This window comes from Colletotrichum lupini, chromosome 5 (assembly GCF_023278565.1).
Source record: "Colletotrichum lupini chromosome 5, complete sequence".
Lineage (NCBI taxonomy): Eukaryota > Fungi > Ascomycota > Sordariomycetes > Glomerellales > Glomerellaceae > Colletotrichum > Colletotrichum lupini.
In genome coordinates this window covers 462759-488617 of record NC_064678.1, presented here as the reverse complement: position 1 = coordinate 488617, position 25859 = coordinate 462759, and the positions used below count along the sequence as shown (strand labels likewise).

Here is a 25859-nt window from a genome sequence, read left to right as displayed (position 1 = left end):
TACCCTCGTGGGATGACCTCCAGCCTCCGTCCACGTTGTGCTCCCATGTCGTGCCCGCGATTGACTAGGGGCATGGGCTCGGCGAGTCTTGGGTTGCTTACACCCACACTTGTTCATCACGAAATCTCACTTATTTTGTTTCTGCCAAGTCACGCCCGACATGTTCCGAACACCAACGACCACCCCCTAGTCATTCCCAAGAAGGAGAAGACTTGCCCAGGCGGGCGGCCAGCGATCCTGGAAGCGCGCACAACTTGAGCTGGTGGTGTACGCTCCCAGCTAGCTGCTATTATAAGCGTTGACAGGAGTCACGACGAATCACTTTGTGCTACAGAAGAAAGTTACCAAGAAATACCAAGCTTGGGGAATGTGACATTGCCTTCCTTCTACCCTTGACTGCCCATGTGTCTTGGCAAGTAGTAGCGTGCCTCTCCTCAGTTGCCTCGTGTTATTTTGTTTGCAAAGTAGTGACATAGACTGCCGAGCGAGGGATGAAAATCACCGGAGGCATGGCTTTTGAGAATGAACGTGGTGGGCCTAATTCTTGGCTCTGCGACTTGATGACTCGTCCCGAGTTGACGACATTACGTTGCTCGTATAGTGATGCGAGTTAGAAAGGGTGATAGGCAAGACTCCCATACCAGTGCCTCACCTCGGCCGCCACATTCACTTAAGGACGCCCGCACCCGGTCAAGTCGGGGTGGGCTGTGCATGTGTCTCCGTCCGGGGAAGTGGGAGGTCAGTTTCTGACCTGGGGAAAGTGGGCGCAATCAGTGTCGCGCTAACTCAGCTTTCCCCGCGTTCCTCTTCGCTGGATTGCTTCAGTGCAGGTTGGGCATGGTGGCGTGAGTTCTTTGGGGGAGGGGATCAGGTTCCTGGGTCGAACGACGCAGCTTAAGGTTGGTCGTAGAAGAAGGTGGGCCAACCTGACGATGGTTCCCTGCGTTCTAGAATCCAAACCTCCGCTAACAAGCGCTGCCGAGAGTGAAATGCGCTCAGGGCCAGGGAGACGGCGCAGCGCCAAGTAAGGCCAACAAGTGCCAACCTTGTTTCAAGCCTAGTCGACGGAGCAGGCGAAATGTAATTCACTAATCATTGACTTGCCCCGGACATGCTCCGGGTGTTTATCTACGGTGGTGTGCTCACGCACGTTCTTGTATCTATGTTTGCGTTGTTTTCCCAACAATGATAGGTCGTGCCAGACGTAGTTCAAGCCCTCATTCTTGGCGAGGGCAGGCAGGTCGGCTGGTTACGATTTGGCTCGGCACTTGCGTGAAGGGGAAAGCTTCGTTTTGGCGCCGCGCACTAGAATACTTGGAGTCAGGCTAGAAGGTTGATTTAGTTGCTTCCTTGATGACGGGGGCGAACCAGTTTGAACGAAGCCTTCCCTGCAGCGCTTCTAGGGCGTCTAGTGCGTTATGATGCGCTGAATACACGACCACTATCACAATCAGAGCGGGCGTAGAAGCTCGCTAAGAAGCTCGTATCACATAGTACATGGGATATTCGAGGCCGCATGCCTCTGTTCAGCGACGTTCAGGTGGAGGATGTCCAGCTTATGTCTGCAAGACGTTGGAGTGACTATATCCGTGGTACCAGTCGAGCAATGCTAATGTTCATGTCCGCTGTCTTCGATGACACCCAATGGACCAACTATCGGTGGCATCCATGTAGGATCGAGTTGCGAGCATAGCAACGTCCAATGCGAATGCAGAAACGCAGGATCGCAGGTGACCATCCACGAAAGGTAGTCTGACCTGCCCACCCTTGCAGACCTGCTCTGGCGTCAAGCATGAAGGAGGCCCTCGTCGCATTTGTGCGGTCTCAGCTCCATCGGAGTGGGGGCCTCGCAGTGAAATGCTAGAGACAGGACGAACGCCGTGGGGAAGAAGGTCTCATTTGGAGCTTCAAGGGGACAGTACCGGTGGCGCGTCCCCGGAATTGCTCAACACGAGATTGACAGTTGACAAGCGACGCGGCGATGATTCCCCGGATCTCGAGCCCCATAGTGATCCTTACCGGACCCTCTGCTACTTAAACAGTTGGAGTCGAGATAGACTGGTATACTTGTTCGACTCATTCTGGTCGTCGATTCGGGATATCCAGGCGAATTTCCCCAGGGCTGCCAGCTCAGGCCCGATTTAGTGCTTGACCGGCGCGGCGTAGGACTGATTTGTCGGTGACGGCCTATGAGGCATATTCTTCCCCCGGTGTCGTGCTGGTGCACCCCAGGCCCAATCCAAGAACGATCAAATGGATCATCTCTCGACAAGATTGTCTTGGCTGAAAAGTGAAAAAGGCTATACCCTACTACGGTATGTGTAGCCAAGAGTGCCCAGCGTCAGAAGGCGTAGCTGGGCATGCAGACGCTTGCTCTCGGTGTCTTGGCAAGAGGGGTGCAATCAACACACTGCTGTCCGTAATTACATGTAGGTAGTTGCCCACTAGAAGAACAAAGCCTCACGAGAGCAGATCAAAGTCAGTCAAGAACGGAGGGCCCAAATGTTTTACCAAGTTGAGGGGGAAGCAGACGGAAAAGGTTGAGGTTAATTATATCGCCAGATCTCCCACCCGCGGCACAACTGATTGGAGAGACGCGGTCAAAGCCTGCATGCTCATAGACATGACTTCATGTAGGATGGCCCGGATCATTGGCGTCCTCCCGAGCGAGGTACCCTTAGCCCTAGAACAAGAGACCACCACTTCCCCGCTCATCCCTTGACTACATGTGCATCTTTGGTATGCAAAACGTACGGCTTGCTGGCGAATTGTAATGGCAACCGGTTGTTTAGCTCTATCAGAAGCTTGAGATCAGGGAATGAATTGTCATGATTCCGCCCCCTCGTCTTCTCCAACTTTACCCCATTCCCACTCTTCCCCCTCTTTGTCCGTCCCCCCGTAGTTGGCGCCAAATGGGGCCGCCAAGGTGATTCTATCCACAAGGGTCGGAAGAAATTAAGAATTGGTGACGCCGGAGTGAACGCCGTTGGTGGCTGCGGCTGGAATACCGGTCCAACAAACGACTCGGCTGCAGCGCGCCACCATAATGCGATGGATTTCTGGTGTATGTCAGCCAATACCATTGATTTGAATTCTTGAAGCTCCTCTCTCATGTCCCCAAGTGGAAGTCACACGGATTCTGGCTTTCGCGGTAGACTGAAGGGAAACCGCTCGGGGTACCATCGTTCAAGCGTGGGGCGGGCGTGTTCGATGCGATATTTTATGCTGACATTTGGACTGAACATTTCGAGCGTCGAATGTACGGATTCGTTTGACTGCTTTCTGATCATTCTGCTTTCATTTACTTTGTCTCAGGTATGCACACTCTCAATCGCGTGCTCCGTTGAAAGATACCCAAGTGCGTCGAGATACGATCTTGTCAAGCACATCCCCGCTGGTCCTACACAGTATTTGCGCAATATGCATGATTTAAGCACTGAGCGTGATGTATGGGCAGGCTAGCAAATCCCAAAATGTTAAGCAAGTCCAGCTTTGTTGCGCTGCAGTCTCACATGCCCTCGAGCCGAGATAATTTGTACTATTCGAAACAGCAAGGGCTACTGGACCGGCTCGCGAAGAAGGTAGCGTCGCTACACATTCATCCAAGATTTCCGATGCCAGAACGAATAGCGAAGCCTTGAGACAGGCTAATAGGATGATAATTGTGTGTTGAAAATATGGAAAGGGACTGGGTTGTTTCTTGTCCTGTCTCAAATTTCGACAGAAGTGTATGTCCGGATAGGCAGTTTGCAGCCTCCCCAGGTTGCTGGACTTGACTAGCTGCACCTTTACGTTCGGGTTTTCACGATAGATCTCTTGTTGGTATCGAAATCTCGATGTTTGATAGCCAGAATTCTTAATCAACTTCACGCAACTGCTAATGTTTTGTCATTCGCTTCCGCGCTAATTAAGTTAGGCTAAGAGTGTCGGATTGGAAGTCCAATTCGACCGCGGCATACAGCCGACTGCGCAGGGGCTAATTAGGGGCCCTATTTACGATTATCGTAACTAGCCTAACCTACGGTTAGAACCTCCTTTTTATACCTACGTAGATATTTATATAGTTTAATTAATCTTTTTATTAACTACGGTTCGAACTAACTACCTTATAATAGGGATACTAATACTAATTAGTAATTAAATTCTATTATTATAAATCGGTAAGGTATCTCGCTACGTAAAAGAGACGACCTCTTAATACCGCACGGGATAGGAGATTCGTACTAATTAACCTTACGGAAGTAAATAAAAAAGGGGGCGATTCTCGAATACTATACGGAATTAAGTAATCGTAGCCCTTTACTACTTACGAGAGGTCGACGTCTACTATGTTAAACTACGTTAATTAATAGAACTACTTAAGCAACTAGTTTTTTACTATCGCCTTAAGTAGCCTTTTTACTAAATAACTTTTCCGCAGCCGGCCCGCGATTAGAAATTAACTAGTTAAATTAGTAAAAGGAATTCCCTATACGACGACTACCTGCCTAATCGATTAGCGCGACGAACGGGCTTAATAATATAGTATAAAAGAGCACTACGCAATTGAAAAAGGGGATTTCTAAATATAGATATTCTTATTTAGTGACGAAGGTAACCCTATAGGAGTTATTAAGCTAAGAGATCTATAGTATATAGAAAAGTCTATTACTATAGGGATCTTATAGGTATGCCCTTAAGCCCGCGATCTAGACGACCTCTTCGTAGCTCCCTTAACTACCCCCCGGGTATTATTTAGGAATATAGTATAGGGGACGGTCTAACGAGGGAGGAGGGGATTTAGGGGTCCTAATAATATTAAGTTAAGAATATTACGGATCTCGGAGATTAACTTAAAAAGAAAGTAGCTACCCTAAAGTAGTCCTACGACCTCTTACTAGAGTTATTATTAGCTTAAAAAAAGGCTAAAAAGACGAGGATCTAAGAAAAAAGAAAAGAATCTTTTAAAGAGCCGCTAAAGGGCTTCTTTTTATACTAGCTTACGGCGCAAGATCACTAATTTTAAGAAATTAGTAACTAATAAAGATCCCGAGACTAATTATTATATCTTATTACGGTAATATAAACGTTTGCCGCTACTATTATTAAAAAGAACTACTAGAACCTACCCTTTTATACTAAATAAAAAGGAGGATCTTAGTAAGTACGATAGCTAGCGATTTAGAAGGGTAGTAGTAATTACTAAAAATAGTAAAAACGAGAGTAATAGTAAGACGGCGAGAGGAAGCGGGAATCTCCTAGACTTTAATAAATTCGTCGGGTAGCGAAAGTACGGATTTACTACGACCGGCGCGCAGATTAAATATATCCTTATTAAGATTAAATACGCTAGCGACCGCTAATATAAGTATAAGCTAGAGTACGACCCTTAGCGAGTTAGGGTAAGGAAAAAGAGGACGAAACCCGATCCTAGATAGAATCCTAATCCCTTATAAGTAGGTAAATATTAACCCGGACTATTAGGGGACGTAGATATATAGAATCGCGGATTAGCCTAACGGTAAGTAAATTAACGCGGTATTAATCTATTTAACTAAGGTCTATAAGAAAAAGGGGCTATAGGGGTAACCCCTATTCTACGAGATCGTAGACGACCTTAGCTATTAGCTAGACAAATAGTTCGTAAGCATAAGCCTAGGAATTACAAAAGCGGTTAATAGATTCCTCTATAGGCGAGGGGTACTATTAGCGCAATTATAATCACGAGAACCTTACGAAATCCTAGTAGCGACGATTATAGAGGAGGAATTCGTAATATAGACCTAGGCACAAGTCGATAGGGCGTATAATCGCTTTAACAAATTTAGAAAAAGGGTAAACGACCTAGATTTCCTTCTTATAATTACTAACGGTAATCTATCGTCGTAAAAGGATATATAGAGGCAAAATATAGTACTAAAAGTACGATAATTAATAATTCTACCTATTTCGATCTATAGCTCGTCGCCGCTACTAATGCGAAATTCGGTACTAATCGGCTAGTAAGAAAGGAGGTAGACTACCCGAAGTTACTAATAATACGTAGCGACGCAGGGATCGTATATAAATACCGAAAATCTAGTAATAAATACGAAGTAGTTTACAGACCTTAAAAAGATCTTCCTAAAAGAGAAATTATACTCTGGGGGGAAGTATAAGGTCTTATAAGAAACCCTAACGATGTTTTATAATTATTATGAAAAAGTCGGAATTAGGGAATACTAGTACTATTTAGTAGTTAATATCGTACTCGTAAGCAAAGCCTCTAATTATTATTACGAAGCGGTGCGTAATCTCGATTAAAACGACTTTCTTAATATAATTAACGCAATCCGAAGCCGCTTCGAGACCTATAATAGGAACCTAGAGCTCTTATCTAAGCTACGAGCGATTTCTTTTATATTTATAGCTAAGATAATAGAGGGCAAATTGCGAGTAGAAATCCTCGAAGAGCTTATTAATCGAATTAATAAGCTAGTAAAAACCTAGCTAAATAAGGGGACTAACGAGCGGAAAGTCGGATATCTTTATACTATAATCTAGCGCGTTCTAAAGGCGAAAATAACTCTATACTAAGTACCCGAAAACTACGAGACGCTCTGCTCGAGGCTAAGATCTAGCTTTAATATTAAAATAAGAATGCTACGCTAAACCTATTTCTAAGTATATGACGGCCCTTATTAATAGTATTAGGTCGACCGAACGTATAATAGGAAAGGAAAGGAAGCTAGGTACGGTAATCGTTAATAGGGAATCCTAGATTCGTTAAATAGGCAGAGATTTAACTCGCGAGCAGGGTAACAGAAGAAGTAGTGTTTTATTTATAAAAAGGATAGATATTAATTAAGTAACTACTCCGAAGAAGAGCGTGCTAAATCGTATAAATAATATAGAAAATCGAGGGTAGTAAATAGCAAAACTAGCCCTTATCGATTTAACTAATTCCTTATTATATATAAGGGCAGATCCGGGGGTACGGAACTTAGCGAAAGTAGCTAATTTAGCGGCCTAAAGTACCCGCACCCTATAAGAGATTTAGAAAATAAGGAAGATCTTACCCCCTATACTAACGAATTAAATTATAACGAAGTCGACGATATTAACTACTCTTTCTTTGCCCCGTTAGCTTCGGGAGGATATACGAGGCTAAACGAATAAAAAGTAGTAGAAGCCCTTAATAAGTAGGCTTTTATTTACGGATAATAAGGGAAGGTCCCTTAGATAACGGATACGGAGGTAGGCAAAAGGACGAATTTAATAGCGTAAAATTCTACTCTCTTAATATTTAAAGAAAAGAGATAGGGTGCTAAGCAATTCTAGGGGTAGCTAGAGGGGTCCTTTTTATACTACCTAGATTACTCGAATACTAAGCTCGTATAGGTATTCTATGCGAACAAAAGGTACGGCTTAGATAATTTTTATAAGATTATCCTAGATACTAGGGCATCGTAATAGTTAATAAGAGGAAAAGGGCAATTCTAGGCGCTATAGAAAATCGTATTAGTAACGCTTAATACGTTAATAGCGGGTATTACGAGGATTAGCTTTGGCCTAGGTAAGGAAATCGTCGCCCTAGGTACGGTAGAAATAGAGACGTATTTCGGAACGATAACTTTCTATATCCTACCCGTTAATACCCTATTTCTCTTATATCTAAAAGATATAGATCGACTAAGTATTATATTCGATAATACGAGGAATAGAATCTCTAGCCGTAAGTACTTTGAAATAGTCGAACGACGATAGGGGCACGCGTTTATAAGGCTTATTAACGATACGAAGTCGATTAATTACTTAACGGAAAGTAAGCTTAGACGACTATACTAGAGATTTAGTTACTCGTTAGTCGCGAGGCTATATAACCTCCTAAAGCATTTAAGTAATAATAATATCAAAATAGGGGCGCTAGAGTAGTTAACAAAAGTATACTACTAATACTAAATAAATGCGCAGAGCCCACGTAGATTTAAATTTAAATTGCGTAATAAGCTTAACTTTAATTAGGAGATTGTTATTAATATCTTCTACTTAAATAGTCGACCGGTCCTATATATAATTAACGAGGCTATATTATTCTAAGTAGGGTAATTCCTACGGGATCTATAAGTAAAAATAGTATAGGTAGTTCTACGAAAAAGCTAGATTAATATATATTAGGGACCGCTAGATAGTATTAGAACTAACGCTAGTACTAGTTTTAAGTTAATAGAATTTAAAAAAAATGCGACGGCCTACGGTATATAGTTAAAAGTCGTGCCCGTCGAAGCGCACTATAGTATTAAAAAGGTAGAAAGGGCGCACTAGTAGTTAAAAAGAGCGTTTAAAATTATTAAAAAGGAAAATCCCGATTCTAACGACGACGAATGCCTCTAGATAGTACTTAAATACTATAACGATACTATAGGGCCTAACGGGCTTATACTGACGCTTTTAGTATTTAGAGTATATTTAAGAACGACCTTAGCCTCGCTACCGTTACTAGATATAAGCTAGCGAGCTTAAGTAGTCGAAAAAGTAATACGGGTACTACGCGAGGTAAGCATAAGAAGGTAAGTTAATAAGGTAATTACTATGCGCAATAGGCCCAATATAGGGGTTAATTTAAATATGCCCCTAAATTCGGATATACGAGTATAGCGCGAAATTACTTAATAATAGGCTGGGCTATATAAATTGATTTTTATTAACGAGCGTTCTTACGTAGTCGCGAGAGATCGTAACTAGTTACTCGAGGTATTAATTACGGTAGTTAGACTATATTATATAGATCCTATTAAGGTAATTTCTAGCCTATAAGAAGAAGAAGAGCTAGGGGAAGCTATATAACCCGCGGTAGAGGCATAGGAAATTATCCTTAACGAAATCGTCGTAGTAGTATTAATAAACGACGAGGAAAAAGAAATTATTAAAAGGGTACTAATACGTCGCGGGAGACTACGATAGTAAGCACTAACGCGGCAATTTATTACTAGTAACGAGGTAATTAATACCTTTTATATAGTAAAAAAGAAAGCCGATTTCGAGCTAGTAGTTAAACTACGTAAAGAAGGCGTAATTATAACTACTAGAAAGCCGTATAAGGGATTAGATCTTATCGAAGTAGATACTTTACGCGATCGAGGGGTCTATCGATTTATTTTCTACGATCTAGAAAAGTATATAAACCTCTATATATTTAAATCGTAAATAGTTCGTGAAATTAAAAGAAAAGGAATACCCTAACTGTACGAGAAGTTTAGATACGTAATTCAAGGGTACGGCGACGTTAAAAAGGCGACGCTGCTTATATAATCGCTTACTATATAGCGCTATAGCTAACGATTAATAATAGTACTAATAGTATCGCTACGGAAGAAGGGATACGAGATTTAGAGCCGTAATATTACCTAGGTATATACCCAATCGGCCACAGGGCTTATAAGGAAAATCCTAGCCTATCTACTAAAGGAAATAGCTAGTAAGTACTTAGAAGGCACGATTATTAAAGTACTTAAGCTACTATATAGGCTCGCAGAATTGGGTACCTATTAGTGGGCTATTTACTACGATTTTTATATTAATTAATTATTAATAGTTACCTCTATATACGACCCGTGCTTACTAGTCGCGGAGTACGAAGGCGACTAATTTAGGATTATTAGAATATAGACTAACGATATATTAGGCCTATCCGATATTAACTTTATAAAGAAGGAGGATAAGGAGCTTTAGAAAGCGGGCTTCGTAGCGAAGCTAAAAGAGGTCCTTATAATAAATACCCCCCTAGTATTTAACGATAGGATTCTTATAATCGAAGGGGAAACCGTTATCTTTTAGTAAAAGGGGTAGGGCGAGAAGATTAACCTCGTTAACCCGAACGTAACTAATATTAAGAAGTAGTATAAGGCTAAGCTTGTGCGAGGGGTATATATTATAAGTATTTATTAGCCCGAGGTAATTTTTAACTACGCTAGGGTAGCGTAGGCTATAAATCTAACCGAACGAGACGTCGAAGTACTTAATAAGCAGCTTAAGTAATAGTAAACGAATCTCGATCGAGGTCTCGTTTACTACCCGATCGACCTTATAATTAGTAAGCTCTATATCTTCGTTAATAGGTTATTTACGAATAATAACGACTTTATTTCGCAATTGGGGTATATTATTATCCTAGTTAATAAGAGTATGGGCGAGAGCGAATTTACTATATACGGTAATATAATTTATTACTCGTTAATTAAAAATAAGCGGGTAATAAGAAGTGTACTAACGTTAGAGGTCTATAGTATAGTTAACGGCGTTAACCTCTCCTATGCGATTTTAACGACGCTAAGGAAGATTACCGATCGAATTAGCCTTTTACTTATTCTAATAGTTATTTATACCGATTCCTACTTACTATATAAATGCCTCGTTAAATTGGGAACGACGAAGGAAAAGAGGCTTATAATCGATATTATGGCCCTTAGGTAATCGTATAAAAGGCGCGAGATACTCGAGATCCGTTAGATTAATAGTAAAAATAACCTCGCAGATACTTTTATAAAAATAGTACTAAATAAGGGATTAGAGTAATTCGTAAGTAGCGGAAAAGTTATTATACGAATAGAGGGATGGGTTATATAAAAAGAATAGAAAAAAGGGGGAAAAGGAGACGACTTAATAGACGGGCCCGAGGTCGAATTATACCTCTAACCGTAGCGGTTAAATTAATAAAAAAAAGAGAAAGTTAGTATTAAATTAGAAGTCTAATTCGACCGCGGTATATAGCCGACTGCGCAGGGGCTAATTAGGGGCCCTATTTATAATTATCGTAGCCAGCCTAACCTACGATTAGAACCTCCTTTTTATACCTACGTAGATATTTATATAGTTTAATTAATCTCTTCGTTAACTACGGTTCGAACTAACTACCCTATAATAGGGATACTAACAGAGAGGTCTTAATAGCACAAATGTTCTTTTGGTTCTGCAAGCCCGCCAAGTCAATTGGCATCGGCCAAGAGTCTGCTAGCAAGGGGCTTGAACCTTGTGAACGCCTCCAATTTGGCTTGTTCCGAATTCTGCCGTCCAAGAGGCTTATCATGAGATCTCTTGCCCTAGAGCTTACATGTTGTTGTACCAAAAGCCTTTGGCTCCGCTTCTAGCGAATGCGAGGAAGAATGGAGATCTACCTTACCTTCCCGAATAGAAGAAACGGCTTCTGGCCTGCCTATGATTTTGGATGGAGAGCGTTCCCACAGAAGAGAATAAGGCCGTTGTCAATCTGAGGCCGGTATCAGTATGACGGGCGCGAGTCTCCATGGGAGCATCACTTTGAGCAGTCTTGCTGTCAGTATCAATTATAGTACCTGACGGGTATGGTCTAGCTTTCAGGGCATTGTATCGTAGTTGCAATGCGTCGGTACCGAGCCCAATCGATGCAAGACCGATTGACGAGCGAGTTTATTATCACATACTCCAGCAAAAGTTAGTGAGAAGCTTCTCCTACAACATAAGAAAGCTTGACCTAATGGCCAAATATTGACAATCTAAGTTCTTTTGACAAAAAAGGAAAGTATTCGGTCAAATCAACTTCACCACGCTATCTCTACCATTTTCGACTACATAATCCTCTGTCCTATCGTCATCGCAGGCCAGTATCAGTATCTCGATTCTTTCATACGTCCCGTGGTCTGAATGTACTGAAGAACGATCGCCCTTGGTGTTTCCTTTCTTGCTGTGACCGCTGACGGTGGAAGTGTCTCCATCGTCATCCACCTTTCGAAGCACGAGAGAAAAAACTTTGGTCGGCATTTTCTTAGTGCCTATGCCGTTCTTGTTCCGAAGTTCGGGCTCTCTGCACAAGTGTAAAAGATAAATGGTGCTGCCAAGCGGCACATAATCTTTACCAGGCGCCCAGAAATTGTAGTCAGGGGCTATTTCCAGTAACGTGCTGCCGTGTAGAGCGAAATAGGTCGGTATAGGAGCGTCGATTTCCCCTTCATCATTCTCTAGGCGTGCTGTGATCATTGGCCCGGATAAAGTTATGTGGCCCGAGATAATCTCCATTGTTGGATCTGCTCCCGCAGACTCCGTTGAAGCTTCGATGACCACTGTTCTTTGCATTTTCGCATTCGCCTCTTCCATGAACTTGGATGCCAATGTCGTACGTAGGTTGGAATAGTGGATTCTTGATGTCACAGATGCCCATGACCACGTCGGAGCTGTCCAAGAGTCCGGTCGAGGGAGAACACTTTGGGTAGCCTGCCAGGCGAGATCGTCAAGCAAGCTGTCTTCCCAGATTCCGGCCAGGTACCTGTCTTTTCTATACCTCTGCATATTTTTTACCACGCCTGCAATGGCTGGGAGGATGTCATCCTGATAAGTGAGCCTCGTTCTTTTGTAATTCTGCACCGTACTGCGCCAATCTGGGTACAGCTCCTTGGCCTCAGTCGCAGATGACAAGTTTCGTACGTGAGCACCCTTGGTATGCGCCCATCTTGGTTCGGTGTCGTATATCGTGGTCTCTCCCATACACTCGCAGGCGCAGACCTCGTTACACTCCCAAGCCATCTCTACATCTCCAAGGTGTAGGATTCGGGGAGACAGTAGACGCTCCTGGAATACCCAGCCACGGTTCAGCAAAGGGAAGTTACCTGGGCTGTAGTTTGGTTCACCAGATGCGTCGGATGAGAAGAAGTGCGGAACGGTGTGTCGCACGTTTGCGTGCCATGTCTTTCCCTTGTCATCCCGATGCTCTACTCTCTTTGCTTTGTACTTGCTATCGCTATGGGCGAAGTAGCTCTGGTGAGGGTTCGAGGATTTCGCTCCCGAAATCGTGACGTGGGCGCCTTGAAAGACTGATGCCATATGAGCTGCCTCTGCCCTCCAATCGTCCTTGTCGTCCTGAATGATACAGAGCGAGTCAATCCAGATGTAGCGGATTCCCAGCTTGCGAGTCAGTCTGACAGCGTCGCGGTACCCTTCGGGCAAAGATGACCAAGTGACCCGGTGCATGTAGGAATGATATCGATCTTTGGTCAAGCGGATATCTATGGTGCCTCCCCAACAGTAGCTTAAGCAGACATATCTATCGCAAATCCCTTGGGTCTCGTGAAGTCGAATGTCGCAATCAGTTGTCTCTTGCGAACCCTCGACGTGATCGTCGAAAGGCCCTATGTCCAGAACGCGGGTTGGCATTCGCCTGTCACTATCTGTTGTCCTACATAATGAGTGCTCTGAAATGCAGTGCTGCAGGCGAGCTTGGAGCCATTGAAAAGCTGCATCGGAAGATGTGTCTCCGGAAATGTGGTAAGCGAGGCCGATCGAGTCCCACGATGCGGGTTCCTCTATTGCATCGGAATTAGAAAGGATCTAGGGAGACCTTCTACTCTGGAAGAATGGCTCACCTTGAGTACCGAAGAAGTTAAGTTCGGCAAGAACTTGCTCTCGTAACTGTGTCCAGGGGACAAAGATCTTGCTGAGATCCAAATGGTCGCTCCTGGCAACGATGACACCGTAGGCCCCTGTCATCGTCGCTGATCTTCTTTTCGTTCGGATGAACTGGCGTCCAGCACATCCTGAGTTCCAGGTCTCCATCACAGAGACTCTTGAGCTAGTGGCAATGTGCCTGGGTAGACATGCTCGTACACCAGCGCAGATGATGCTGCAAGACGGACACCCAGCTGCGGCCCTCTTTTCGATATCCGTGACAAGAGAGAAAAACCCCTCGTCCATACCTCCACAGGTCATGCAATTCCCAGTCTTGGGGTCACGGTGTATTTCAGCTTTTCGCACCCCTATCTTGGCGAAGAACGTGTCGCATTTCTTCGCCAAGTTAACGGCGACAGTGCCAGCTCGGATGAATGGGTTATCTGATTTCCTATTAAAGAAAGAATCGTCCGAGTCACTGTCAGAATCGGCTTGTTGTTGATATTGCAGCCAATCGTTCTCCTCGCGGCTGACATTGTCATCATTAGTGTCGACTTGCAGTGTTACTCCCATTTTCAATCGATGTTGTGTCCAGGTGAGTGAAAGAATAGGACGGGGCTGATGTGCTGAAGACTGTGTGAGAAACACTTCTATTGATATGTACGGCCGACATAGAGCATCCGATAGTGGCACTCGAGTGCGAGAAGCTTTCTTTCCATATCGTAGGACAGAACTTCGCGGGACATAGCGCCAAGACATCAGGCGCGCGCTTCACCCCTGGAATGGCGGTGGCTGAGCGCAAAATAGAAAAGCTGAGATGGCGATCACTGATAATGTCGGTCGCTTCATGGGCCTCAAGTTCAGCTGGAAGGACTCAGGTGAATCAGCAACAGCTACCTTTCACAGACGACTAGCGATTCATGACACAAGCGCGCAGTCAAGAGTCAATTTGACCTGGTTCTTGTGTACCACATCCTTTCTGACTGAGGTTCTCGAGGAAGCTTATTCCAGCACGACGATCTAAATTGACAGTGCAACTGACGATAACCACCCAGCGAAGGGTCAAGCGCTTCGTCCAAGGCTCGTTCAGTGCGAAGCAATCAAAATTGTAATTTCCCTACATCCAGGTGGGGTCACGTTTGCTATCAAAAAATACCTCATAAAAGGAAACATAACACTAAGCAGTCATCAGTAAATCTTACCCTCAGAAAGGACATCGAGATGCTCTGCCTTTATTTATGTATCAATGATGAGTCCTCGTCGATATCGCTAAGGATATGGTATGTAGGTAGCTTCAACTTGGACACCACGAGGGGCGAACAAGGGCCAGCCACAATGGGCGCATGTTCCGCTCATGAGCAAGAAAAGATAACCATAGGTGACAAAGTAAGTAATAGAGAGGTAAAAACAAAGTCTTACTGAGCCCATCAAATGCTTGACGTCGGACAAACTCCATCATGCTACTCTCAAGAAGCAGCAACCAACCACGTGCGGTCGGTGGAATTGCGAGTGAGCAGGTCGGCACTTTCTTGAGTCCGGGCCTGTTGCCCGCCGTCGACTGTTGGACGAAGGTCCTAGACCGATCATCCACAATTCTTTTGGGCCTGTTACCCACTTCGCGCTCCACATGTACCCATTCGCGAGCTTGTTGAACCTTGAGACCTACGACCGCCCGTGTGGCCTTGACCTGACTGAGTGCATGAGAAGACTTTGATGCGTGTTGCAACTTGCGACTCCTATTGTGAAGGTGCGATAGTCTCGAATTCGCCCGCGGCAGGAAGGAATCCAGAATCGGAATGTCGCGTCTGATCGTCTCGTCATCCCATGGGGCATGGAGAGTTCGATCCGGTAGTCTCAAGTTGCGACTTTGAATGCAACGACATGGTACTTCAACCAGGTTCAGACATGCCAGTAATACCCAGAAAACACGTGCTGTCAATTGTATCATGCTCACTCGGCACTATAACAGACGCTATTTTAATATGCAAAATTCTCAGGCATGGTTGCAGCGTTGGTCGACGGACGAGTCAGTGTCACCACCTCGGTTTACCTATCCGGCTAGCAGCGCAACCTTGTGCTTCCTCAGTCGGTCCACGCGATAGGCTTTGACCAGGGGTTCGTTTCGAGGAGATGGAGAACGCGTCCTAAAGGAGACCCCTCGTCGGGAGCGAGTCATCTTCCCACGCAATAAGACAGCATATTCTGTATAGAAATCCGCATCAGATGGCGAACTGGAAAAGAAACCATCAACAGAGCCTCCCCACACGGGGCTGAGATTCCCTGCACTGCATCTGCAGCTTCCGGCGGCGGGGGGGGGGGGTGCACGGAATTGCGAGACGGGGAGACGGCTGGGTGCGCATCAAAAACGTGGTGTCCCCTCGTCTGAGCTGAACGAAATCTCAAGAGATCGAAGAAGCTCGGTCCTTTGCGCTTTGGTTTCTTGCGGAATCGCCATGTACGGATGACGTCGCGGCGCAAGTGACCGTCGTGATGGTATTTCAACTACCGGCCGCTGTCGATGCCGAAGCTGTCGCGGTGATATGCTACTCCTTCATCTGCTTCTTCTCCAATATCCTACTGGGATGGCTGCTTTGGACGCACAATGACCGGACAAGTTGTAGGTTGCGGACCATCTTCTCTCTCCAGTGAATTCTCTTCCAGGATTACCTGGCGGCCAGTCGCAAATCATCTTACACATTCTTCTTAGATATTGCCTGCATCTCCTACGCTACTCTCATTATCACGACGACGAGTATTTGCCAGCAATTCTACGACTACGCCTACTGGCGAGACATTCTGACAGAACAATTCTACTATGCGAGACAAAACGCCGATAATGCGGAGGTGCAATACCACAAGGGCTCCCAGGGCATCAAGCTCGTCCTCAGCTACGTTCGTACGTGCATGCTCTTTTTGTCGGGGGTTTCCTTAAGATAGCCCAAGAGCGACCTATCGGCCTTGGTGACTGGCGCCGCTGACTTGATTGACCGGAACAACAGGCATCTTTGGATTCACCATTGCATCAACATTTGTCTTTTTCTTGTAAGCCAGATGCCAAAGAGAAACTCTCCCCCCCTCCCCAAACAACAACAAGAGGTATTGCGTTTCTAACACGAAGAAAGTGCCTTATCCTTGGCCGCTAGTGTCTACGGATGGTTCGCGACAACGCCGAGGACAACACACACCATTTCCATTGTCGGAAGAGTCTTGCCCATCATTCTCACCAGTATCACCGTCGGCCTGATGCACTCTCCGCCGGCCCAGAAGTCGTTCCTGGTGTACATGTTTGTTGCCAATACACAATTTGTCCTGAGCCTTTTTGGAAGCGCTGTACTGTTGCTCATGATCCTTTTGAAATACGTCCACTCGCGGCGGAACCTCACAAGTTGGAACGTGCTCTACGGGAACCCGGACATGAACTCTTCGCTACCGAGCAGCAATAACGGCGGTGGCAGCGTCAAGGCACGGTCCGTCTGGCTGGGCAGTGCCTCAAGCCGCGGTGGACGAAGTCGAGCGTACAGCGGTGCTGGCACCAATAACACATATGACAGTTGGTTGGTGATCCGACTGTCGATCGCCTTCGCAGTGCTCTGGTCAGTCACACCACGTCCGACCGGAAGGCTGCGCACACGAATGTTCTAACCTCACGCTGGGACGAATGCTAACAGTTGAACCTGTATATGCAGTGTGTTTGAGTACACAAACGTGATACCGCGCATCGCCGCGGCAAGCCACACCATCGACACCGCCGACAACTTGGAGCCCGACCTCAGCGTGAGACGAGCACGTTCCAGTATCAGGGGATACGTTGCCGGCGTGACACCAAGCCTGGTCGCCTTTCTCGTCTTCGGGACGACCAAGACGTTTCAATGCAAGATTCACGACACCTTTATGCCAAAGGGATTCTCGAGGCGAAATAGGCAGACACGGAACCTGTCCCTCTCTTTGAGAGACTCGGCCGCCGCGTCCCCGCCCCATCCACCAGCTCGGCGCCCGCAGCAAGTAGACGAGTTTTCCCTCGCCGATATGAGCCCAAAGTTCCTGCAAAGCGGCACCTACAGCCCCCAATTTCCGTCTGGTGGCAACGTTAGTCCTAGGCTACCGTACGGATACCATGCAAGCCCTGGATCGAGTCTCGGCACGCCGAGGGGTGTGCTCCCGCCTAAGGCTCACATCAACCATGCTGGACAATTTCTGAGCCAGGGGGTCGGCGCCCCCAATCCACGGACACATAGCGCTAGTTCCAGTCCGAGTCTACAGTCCAAGTTTTCAGTATACGGGCAGCCTGAGGCACGGGTCAAGGCTCTTCGTCAGACACCATACAAATAGGAGCTGGCTGCAGAGTTGGAGGGGCCGAGGGCGGTCAATTTTCTTCAAGCTTTGTAGGCAGTGCGATGGAGTTACGGGCGTTGGGATGGGGACAATGTCACGCAGATACCAGGCAAGGCTCTGATGGCTAAACATCAGTAGCAAAGCAATTCATTTCTCCCGCTTTGTGACCGCGTGTCCCTCATTGTAGATTGCTTCCAGTCACGGAGCGCGCAAGGTGTTTAATGAACCATACAATGTCTAACGTAGTCTGGTGGACCATCAAGCTGGCTTGAGACAAAGAGTCACCCAGATAGTGGTGGTACGAGGAGAGATATGGGATGGACTATACGTTGTGGCAACTCTCTATTAGCGCTGTGGTGCTAAAGTTGAGTATGCCTTCCAAGTCCCGGGACTCTGGCTCGATGGTTGATGGGACCTCAGTTTCGTTGACAAGTTCTCCCTCTACTAGGTTTATACACCTAATTACAGGTAGGAATACAACCGTGAGACACTTCACTTAGGACAAGGTGAGATAGTGAATGCAATACAAGTCTTTACTTGAGCCTTTGAGCTAGATTCAACGCCCTGACCTGTTCACACCGAACCTAATACCATACATGTTCCGACTACATTTTACTGCTGCCTTTGTCGCCCCATACCATGTTTGGCATGAATTAACTTCTCAATCATGACACCCAGCATCTACATAGAATCCTGCAGACATCGTTTCCCATCACTCAGTCGCAGTCGTCACAGAACGCGAGGCAGGCAAACTGGCAGCTGGCCCGTTGCAGAGACTCCTGTCTGCCGGGTCCATTGTAGGCTTCACTTTCGTTAGAAACACGCATGTCTCAAGTGTGTCCCTAAGAAAAAAGACTCACTATCGTGGCACTCGACAACGCAGTTATTGCAGGTTCCCTGGAACGGTGCTCCCGTGCAGGCAGCGATGACCGTGGGGGCCACCATGGCCGTGACGAAGAGGAGAGACTTGGTGAAGAGCATTGTTGGTGGTGACTCGATACTTGGGGAGTTCTTAGTTGTGAAAAGAGAGATGAGTGCGTTGAGTCTGGTGTTGTTATAATGACGGAGTGTAGCGGAACTGAACCTCATACTTATACTTGCTCTGCCCATCGATTCTTCACATCGATTATTCGAAGCCTAGCGAAAAGATCAGTCACATCACAATCAGTCCACAAGTTCGAGGTCTGGCGAAAATTCCTCACCTCCGAGTCAAAGGAATACGCATATCTCTTGGCACGCTCATAAGTGCTCCCAAATTGGCCGTCTCTTGGCGCAAGAGACACAGTCATCCCATAGTTCTGCAAATCTCTACTGTATTCAATCTCATAATATTTCCGACCCACTCCTTCAGCCTCGCGATGCCCACGCATCACAACTGATCATCAGATAAGATCACTACCCCGGTACTTCTCAACTCGCGACCCGGTACTTCATGTCCAAGCCGCCCAATTAACAGAGTCTATCGTGGACGAGAACTTTGCCGCCTAGCTACGTGTCATGTGGGCGGTCTTGGCGGCCGACCATAGATACCTAGTTGCTATCCACTCTACCACTGCGAGCTAGACAAAAGATCAATCCTTCGACTTCAGCTGTACAAAAGGTCCAACTCAAGCCTTTCGCCAAGAGAGACTACGTCCAAAGTTCCTTGGAGGACGAGATAGCCTGTTCTTAGAACCCAAATGGATTCATAGCTACGATGACAACATCGATTTCTAGGTCTGAACCATTCACAGTTCTGACATGAGTGGGAAAAAGCGTGGTTCTCTTTGGAAGACTAGAAGTGATGCCTAGCGTGGAGTCAGTCCTCGACCGTATACCAAGCAGCGTCCATACGTAATGTCCAACTATTATCATCATCGTCACTGAGTTGGTGAAACAGATTCAAACGACAAGAAATGCCAGACCTGGAAGCAAACATTCAGCTTTCCATCTCTCTTAGATCAGCAGTCAGCAACGATAATCAGACGTCCTCCATCTTTGTTAGACCACTCTCATAATTCACCAACCAGTCCCCAGCAAAGTCAAGCTCAGGCAGCTTAATCTCCGGATTCCTCCTATTAATACCCCTCGCGAACAGCACCCTCGCATACGCCGGATCAAATACAAACACCGTCTCCCCCGTCAAGCTATTCCTCACTTCCGCCGTCGCTTCCATCTCGTCAATAGCGATGACCTCCTCCGGCCCTACCATCACAGTCGCCCACTCGATTTGCGTTTTTATGTGCTCCGCGACGCTGGCTTCGAACCGGGTGTCGATGAAGTGCAAGCTGTTCTTGCCCGCCGCCGCGACGTAGGGGGTGTCCGGCGCCACGATCTGCGGGCCGTGCCAGGCTTCGATGAAGTTTGGGATGTAGGTGCCGCGGTATTCGTCTTGGAAGGTCGGAGTGCCCTCGCATGGTCGGAAGGGGCTGAAGATCATGGTTATGAGAGGTGCGCAGAGCATACTCGGTTGATATGGGGGTTTCCGTGAGGTTTTGGGTGTCGGGGCTTGGACGATATCAGAGAATGCGTGATATTCTTACATGTTGTCAGGCTGTATGCCGACTATCTTACATAGGAAGTGGCGCATCGTTGTACGGCAAGGTCGGAAGATGGGCCGAATACGAAAAGTCGGTCGCTTCCCATCAGCCAACAACCAACAGCCAACGACCAACACACGTCTTCGGATGAAGCGGCAAAGCTAGCGCCTTTCCACCAACCTCCTTCCGTCTTGGGCCACCTACTCTGATCTGCCTCTGGCAAGACTCTGAGATTGTTGGGGTCTTTAGAGGACGTAGGGACACCAGATGACTTTGGACGGTGGTGAGTGAGAACGTGTGTCAACAGATGTCTCTCGCTGACACCGCCCGGAGGATATGGGGCGCGGCTTTTCAGCCTTGGTCAGAGTGAGAACATCATCGAGATCACACTTGACGGCGACCTGAACCACCGACGACTCCACAGCGCGCAGGTATTCATGGCCGGTGACAGAGGACCGGGAGGTCACTTGATTTCCGTCTCGGAGCTCACGTCGATGACTGCGGAGGGTCCTGCTAATTTATTACCTACCTTATGGTCAAGGATGTACGAATCTGTGCGTCCGTCGCATGCAATTCGGCCGCTGCGGAAGTGAGTCGTGGCGGCGGGGAACGACGGGAGTCGTCCGTGTCGTCGGACTTTAAGCCCCCAACTGCACGATTGGAAAGTAGAAAGCAACAATAGGATATTAACGACTGTCTGAAACATTACAATACTGAATCCATATCCTCGGAAATAGCAGTCGGACTCGTTCGCGGGATGTTTCTCGGTCCAAATGCGTAGGGGATCAGACGGATCCGACACGGCGTCGTGGTGGCCTCTTTCGCCAGACCAAGTCCACAATTGCCTGCGTAATTATGACAGTGGCTGAAAGGTAGAATAAAGGACTAAGCCTAGGTCCCAAGATCTAGGAATATTCGAGCAAAGATCCTCGAGATATCGCAGAGTCTCCGGCCTGGGCGGCGTGCACCTCTCGGCCCAAGCCAGCAAACCGAACGAATGCGATATGGACGGGAAAGTAGCGGCCTGCTTCGTCGGACGGCCCCTATATGGCTGTAGTGGCGCCTCACTTTATTTTTGAATTGCGATCGTATCACCTGTCGCTCACCTTCAAGTGGCTGCTTTAACCCGCAGACTTTACAACTGGGGTACGGCAGACTGCAAGAGGCACTCCGCCAAAACCGTTCTTTCTAATAGACCTACGGCTACCGTAAATTTTAGGCATCAATAGCGCGACTTTCTTATATATATAAATAAATATTATAATAAATCCTATATATTATTATAAGGAACTATTTATAACCGTAGGTAGTAGTAGTTACGTAAGGGCGGTTATGCTACTTAGCGAAAGTAGGGTAGCTAGGGGGCATATCCTTCTTACTAATTTCTATTACTAATTAATTTCCCTTTCCTCTTAATTAACTTAATATTCCTTAAGTAAGGTAAGTAATCCGCCTACGCCCCTATAGTTACTTATTAACGATTATATTTTACTTTATTATACTTTATACCCTTTTCTACTTTACTTTTATTATTATTACCTAATTATATACGCAATTATAAATATAATATTCGCGATTTACTAATTAGAAATATTAATTAGTGTTACGAAGGTAACTTTGTTTACCTTATTATTCGCCTTATTATCAATATTACGTAAGCAAACTATATACCATATTAATCTACGATTTCTGTAGATTATTATAGGTATTGATTATGTAAGCAATACTGCTTATATGAGCTTACGTGAGCAATGGAAAGTACTGGAAGGTAACTGAATAATCTGGAATTTACTCGAGGCGGAATTACGTACTACGATTACGCATTCACTTACGTATACGCTTATTAATTATATCATAATTAATAAGCAATGGAATATTCCAGTAGGAGGTTTTTATGCCTACATATAGGCGTGTATTTGCCTACCTAGACCTTTCGTTAAGCAAGCAACTTCTCATATAGTAATTCAACTATATTACTCTCTTTATTACAAAAACCTCTTTTATATACGCTTATATCCCCTTTATTCATATATTCTTGCTTCTATATGAATATTCACTCTTTATATTCTTTATAAGAATATCCCGCATTACCTCGTTAAAGCTATACGTGCTAGAATTAGGTATAATTAGGTAATTTTATACGTAATTACTAGTGTAATTTTTACTAATTAGTAATTATGTTTTTTTTTAAGTTAATATATGCGTAATTATAAGTATAATTACGTATATATACCTATTTATAATTTAATTCTTTTTATTTACTTTTTTCTTTAGTATTAACTATTTACGTATATATACTAATAATTTCGTATAGGACACTCCCTTTCCTAATAATTACGTACGCCGTATAATACTTATAATAAGTACTTAATATAGCGTTCCGGCCCGTATTAAGGGTATATAGCTCCCGATAGTCCCTATATACTAACCTACGTAGTACCCTAACGACCTTATATCCTATAAAATAACCTCTTACCTCTTTACTAATACGTATACCTCTATATAATAGCTTCCTTATTATACGGATTTTTATATTATTTATAGGCTCTTTGTCTTCCTTTTTAAAGACTTTTTACTAAATCTATAACCTTAGTATTATATAAGTTAGTATATACTACTTTATATTATTTAATATTACTATATTAACCCGTATAATCTAGCCCTAGCGTTAGATTAAGCTTAACCTTAAGATTATTAAGAATAGCCGTTATATACCCCCGGATATTATTATAACTCGTATTTAGGCTACTAATACTATTTAGATAACCGTATATAATAACGCTAAGACTAATACTAAGTCGTGCGCCCGTTATAAAGTTAGTAAAGGCATTTTTATTAATTACGTTACTTTTATAAATAAGGGCTACTTTAATTATAACTATATATTTACTATATACGAGTATACGCTCGTTATACCTCCCGTTATTATTTATACGTTACCTTATACTACTTTATATTTATTTATAATTTATTAACGGTTCGTATTAGCTCGTAATATACTTACTAAGGTTATTAAGCGCAGTTATAATTATAAGGGCCGTAATAAAGTCCGTATCGGCGCTCTATTTAAGTCTTTAAGTACTATCCCCGCTATATACTTTTATATAATAATAAAAGCCCTTAAATAAGTAGCTAAATAGGCTAAAAATAACGAAGAGGGTATATATAATAATATGTAGGATTATAAGGAGCATTTTTAACTTATATAAACTCTAAGTAAGGAGTAATTAATTTAATATTTTTATATAGTATAATATAGGAGTTTATATAAGTATATATTAAGATATAGCACGGTTAGGCTTAATACTTGGGTAGTAAGGCCCCTATAGAGTCGTAGAGTACTTATTAATTATAAGTTAGAGTATACGCGCTTAGTTTAGCTTATAAGAGGCCGTAATTAACCGTATAAAGGCTCCCCCTAAAGTTTAACGTTTTTAATAAAATTATAGAACTTTTATTTATTATATATTATTATTATGTACTTTTCTATCCTTTTTAGCATTATAGATCCCTATAAGCGTTTATATTTCTATATATATACTTATAAGACCTTATAAGCAAAAGGATACTTCTATATATCGCTATAATTATATATAAATATTTACCCCTTATTTAAAATTTCTTTCTTAGTTTCTTACTTTATATATTACTACTTTCTTAAAATAATACGACTACGTATTAATCTTTTACTATATTAAACGATAATTATTATAAAATTAGAGAGTAATTAGACCTATAATATAATTATTATATATATCTTTACAGTTTTTAGTACTAGAATTATAAAGCGAACTTTCGAACGTTAACTTACGAAATAGGACTTATAATAAGAAGAGAGTATAGTCTTTTCTAAGGATTTATTAATTCGTATCTAAGAATTATTCTTCTAATAATACTTAAATAATAAAAATATTCTTTTTTAACTCTAGTCTAAAGGATTTATAATTACGGTTATAAGATTATTAACACTTCGTTAATAAAATTAGCTTTAGTAACGATAAATACTAAAATAGCTCGTAATTATATAATAATAATTAAAAGAGTTTTTTTTTAATATACTAGAGGTTACTTACTATACTAAAGGGTATAATAAAAAGTATTTTTATATATAAGTTTACTAATAAGCTTATATTATTAGCTAAGATAAACTATACTTTATATATTATAAAACCTTTTTATAATAAGTTTAAAATCGGTTAAGTAAGATAAAGTACCGTTATAAAGGGTTTACGACTCCTAAACTAAATTATATTTAGTTTTTAGATACGTATAATAAGCTTTTACTATTTAGATTTAAGATCTATATTAGTATTAATACTTATTCGCGGTTTATTATATAGTTCTATATAAGGGTTTCTATCTATACGTCTTAAAATATATTTATATAATATCTTACTGTTATTTAATAATAGGGATTTATATTATTACGAGTTCGTTTAGACTAAGGGAAAGAAACCGTTCTTATATTTAGTATTTATTACTACCTTTTATAATACTATTTAATAATAAAAAGTTTAATTATATTCCGTAATTACTAAATCTTTAGTAAAAGTATCTATAATATTAAGATTAAGAGTTAATAAAATCGTCTTTATTAAAATAAATTAGTATATTAGTAAGTAAGTAATATATATCTTAATATATATAAGTATACTTACGTTTATAAGAATACTTCTAACTACTTAAGTTCTGAGGGCTATTTTATATAAATATACTCTTTAACTAGATTATACTTCTATTTACGTATATATTACTAATTCGTTCTAATTTTATTAACTTCGCATAAATTTAGAACTCTTATTAAATTCGTTATTAAAAAGGTCGCCCTTATGTTATTTTTAATTAGTTATAGTAATTATACTATTAACTTACGTTACGAACCGTATAAGACTTTATATAGCTAATTAACTAAGACTAAGTTTAATAACTATTAAACGCTATTTAAAATAGTAATAATCTAAACATATATCCTCCTTAAGTTACTTTATAAATTTATATTTTAATTATTAAGGGCTCCCTAATTATATTAGCTAAAAGTACGAAGTTTAGTAAGGCTAATTATTTTTATTTTAAAGCGTATTAATATCTTTATATTTATTTAACGTAATATATATATAATAAGCTCTAATTAGAAATTACTTTACTTAGTAAACTATAGGGCGGTATTATATAGGTTAAGTAGAGATTAGAAAACTTTAGAATTAATTTTAAAATATTAAATAGCTTCGTAATTACGAGCAATATTAAGGACGAAAAAAAATTATAAATATAATTATAGTTTATTCTAAACTATTTATTAACGAGAATGCTCGTTTCTATCCTTATAGTATACTAAGTTATTTACTATTATAAACTTTATCTTCTTATTAAACTATTATAATCTCGTTTTTTCTATCGTTTTTATCCTTTTTAACCTTTTTCTTAGCCTTTACCTCCTTTTTAACGATCTTCTTTTCTTACTTAACTAACAATTCCTCCTTAATCTTTATCGTTAGTTTAATATTAATACCTATTAAAAGCCGTGTTTTTAAAATATTTCTATACGTCGTTTTACTTAAAGTTTTAGTTATAATTAGCTTTATACGACCTTTTCCCTTCTTTACTCACTAAGGTTTAATAATTAGTAACTTAATTCTA

General features: G+C 42.8%; 6 protein-coding genes across 6 annotated transcripts; 2 read left to right on the top strand and 4 right to left on the bottom strand.

Annotated features, from left to right (window-relative positions):
• Window positions 1-11523: 11523 nt before the first annotated feature.
• CLUP02_09571 (uncharacterized protein) lies at window positions 11524-12957 on the bottom strand (the record flags this gene model as incomplete). Its single annotated transcript, XM_049288549.1, has 1 exon — window positions 11524-12957. The coding sequence occupies one exon, from the start codon at window positions 12955-12957 to the stop codon at window positions 11524-11526; it is 1434 nt and encodes a 477-aa protein (XP_049145693.1).
• Window positions 12958-14188: 1231 nt separating this feature from the next.
• Window positions 14189-14395, top strand: CLUP02_09570 (uncharacterized protein; the record flags this gene model as incomplete). The annotated part of the gene is made up of 1 exon (XM_049288548.1): window positions 14189-14395. One exon carries the CDS (start codon window positions 14189-14191, stop codon window positions 14393-14395), a length of 207 nt encoding a protein of 68 aa, XP_049145692.1.
• Window positions 14396-15973: 1578 nt separating this feature from the next.
• CLUP02_09569 (uncharacterized protein) lies at window positions 15974-17700 on the top strand (the record flags this gene model as incomplete). Its single annotated transcript, XM_049288547.1, has 5 exons — window positions 15974-15988; window positions 16231-16267; window positions 16371-16413; window positions 16494-16964; window positions 17058-17700. The coding sequence occupies 5 exons, from the start codon at window positions 15974-15976 to the stop codon at window positions 17698-17700; spliced, it is 1209 nt and encodes a 402-aa protein (XP_049145691.1).
• Window positions 17701-18419: 719 nt separating this feature from the next.
• Window positions 18420-18684, bottom strand: CLUP02_09568 (uncharacterized protein; the record flags this gene model as incomplete). Its single annotated transcript, XM_049288546.1, has 2 exons — window positions 18420-18505; window positions 18564-18684. The coding sequence occupies 2 exons, from the start codon at window positions 18682-18684 to the stop codon at window positions 18420-18422; spliced, it is 207 nt and encodes a 68-aa protein (XP_049145690.1).
• A 979-nt stretch (window positions 18685-19663) lies between these two features.
• CLUP02_09567 (uncharacterized protein) lies at window positions 19664-20122 on the bottom strand (the record flags this gene model as incomplete). The annotated part of the gene is made up of 1 exon (XM_049288545.1): window positions 19664-20122. One exon carries the CDS (start codon window positions 20120-20122, stop codon window positions 19664-19666), a length of 459 nt encoding a protein of 152 aa, XP_049145689.1.
• Window positions 20123-20467: 345 nt separating this feature from the next.
• CLUP02_09566 (uncharacterized protein) lies at window positions 20468-20928 on the bottom strand (the record flags this gene model as incomplete). The annotated part of the gene is made up of 2 exons (XM_049288544.1): window positions 20468-20732; window positions 20771-20928. The coding sequence occupies 2 exons, from the start codon at window positions 20926-20928 to the stop codon at window positions 20468-20470; spliced, it is 423 nt and encodes a 140-aa protein (XP_049145688.1).
• Window positions 20929-25859: the final 4931 nt, after the last annotated feature.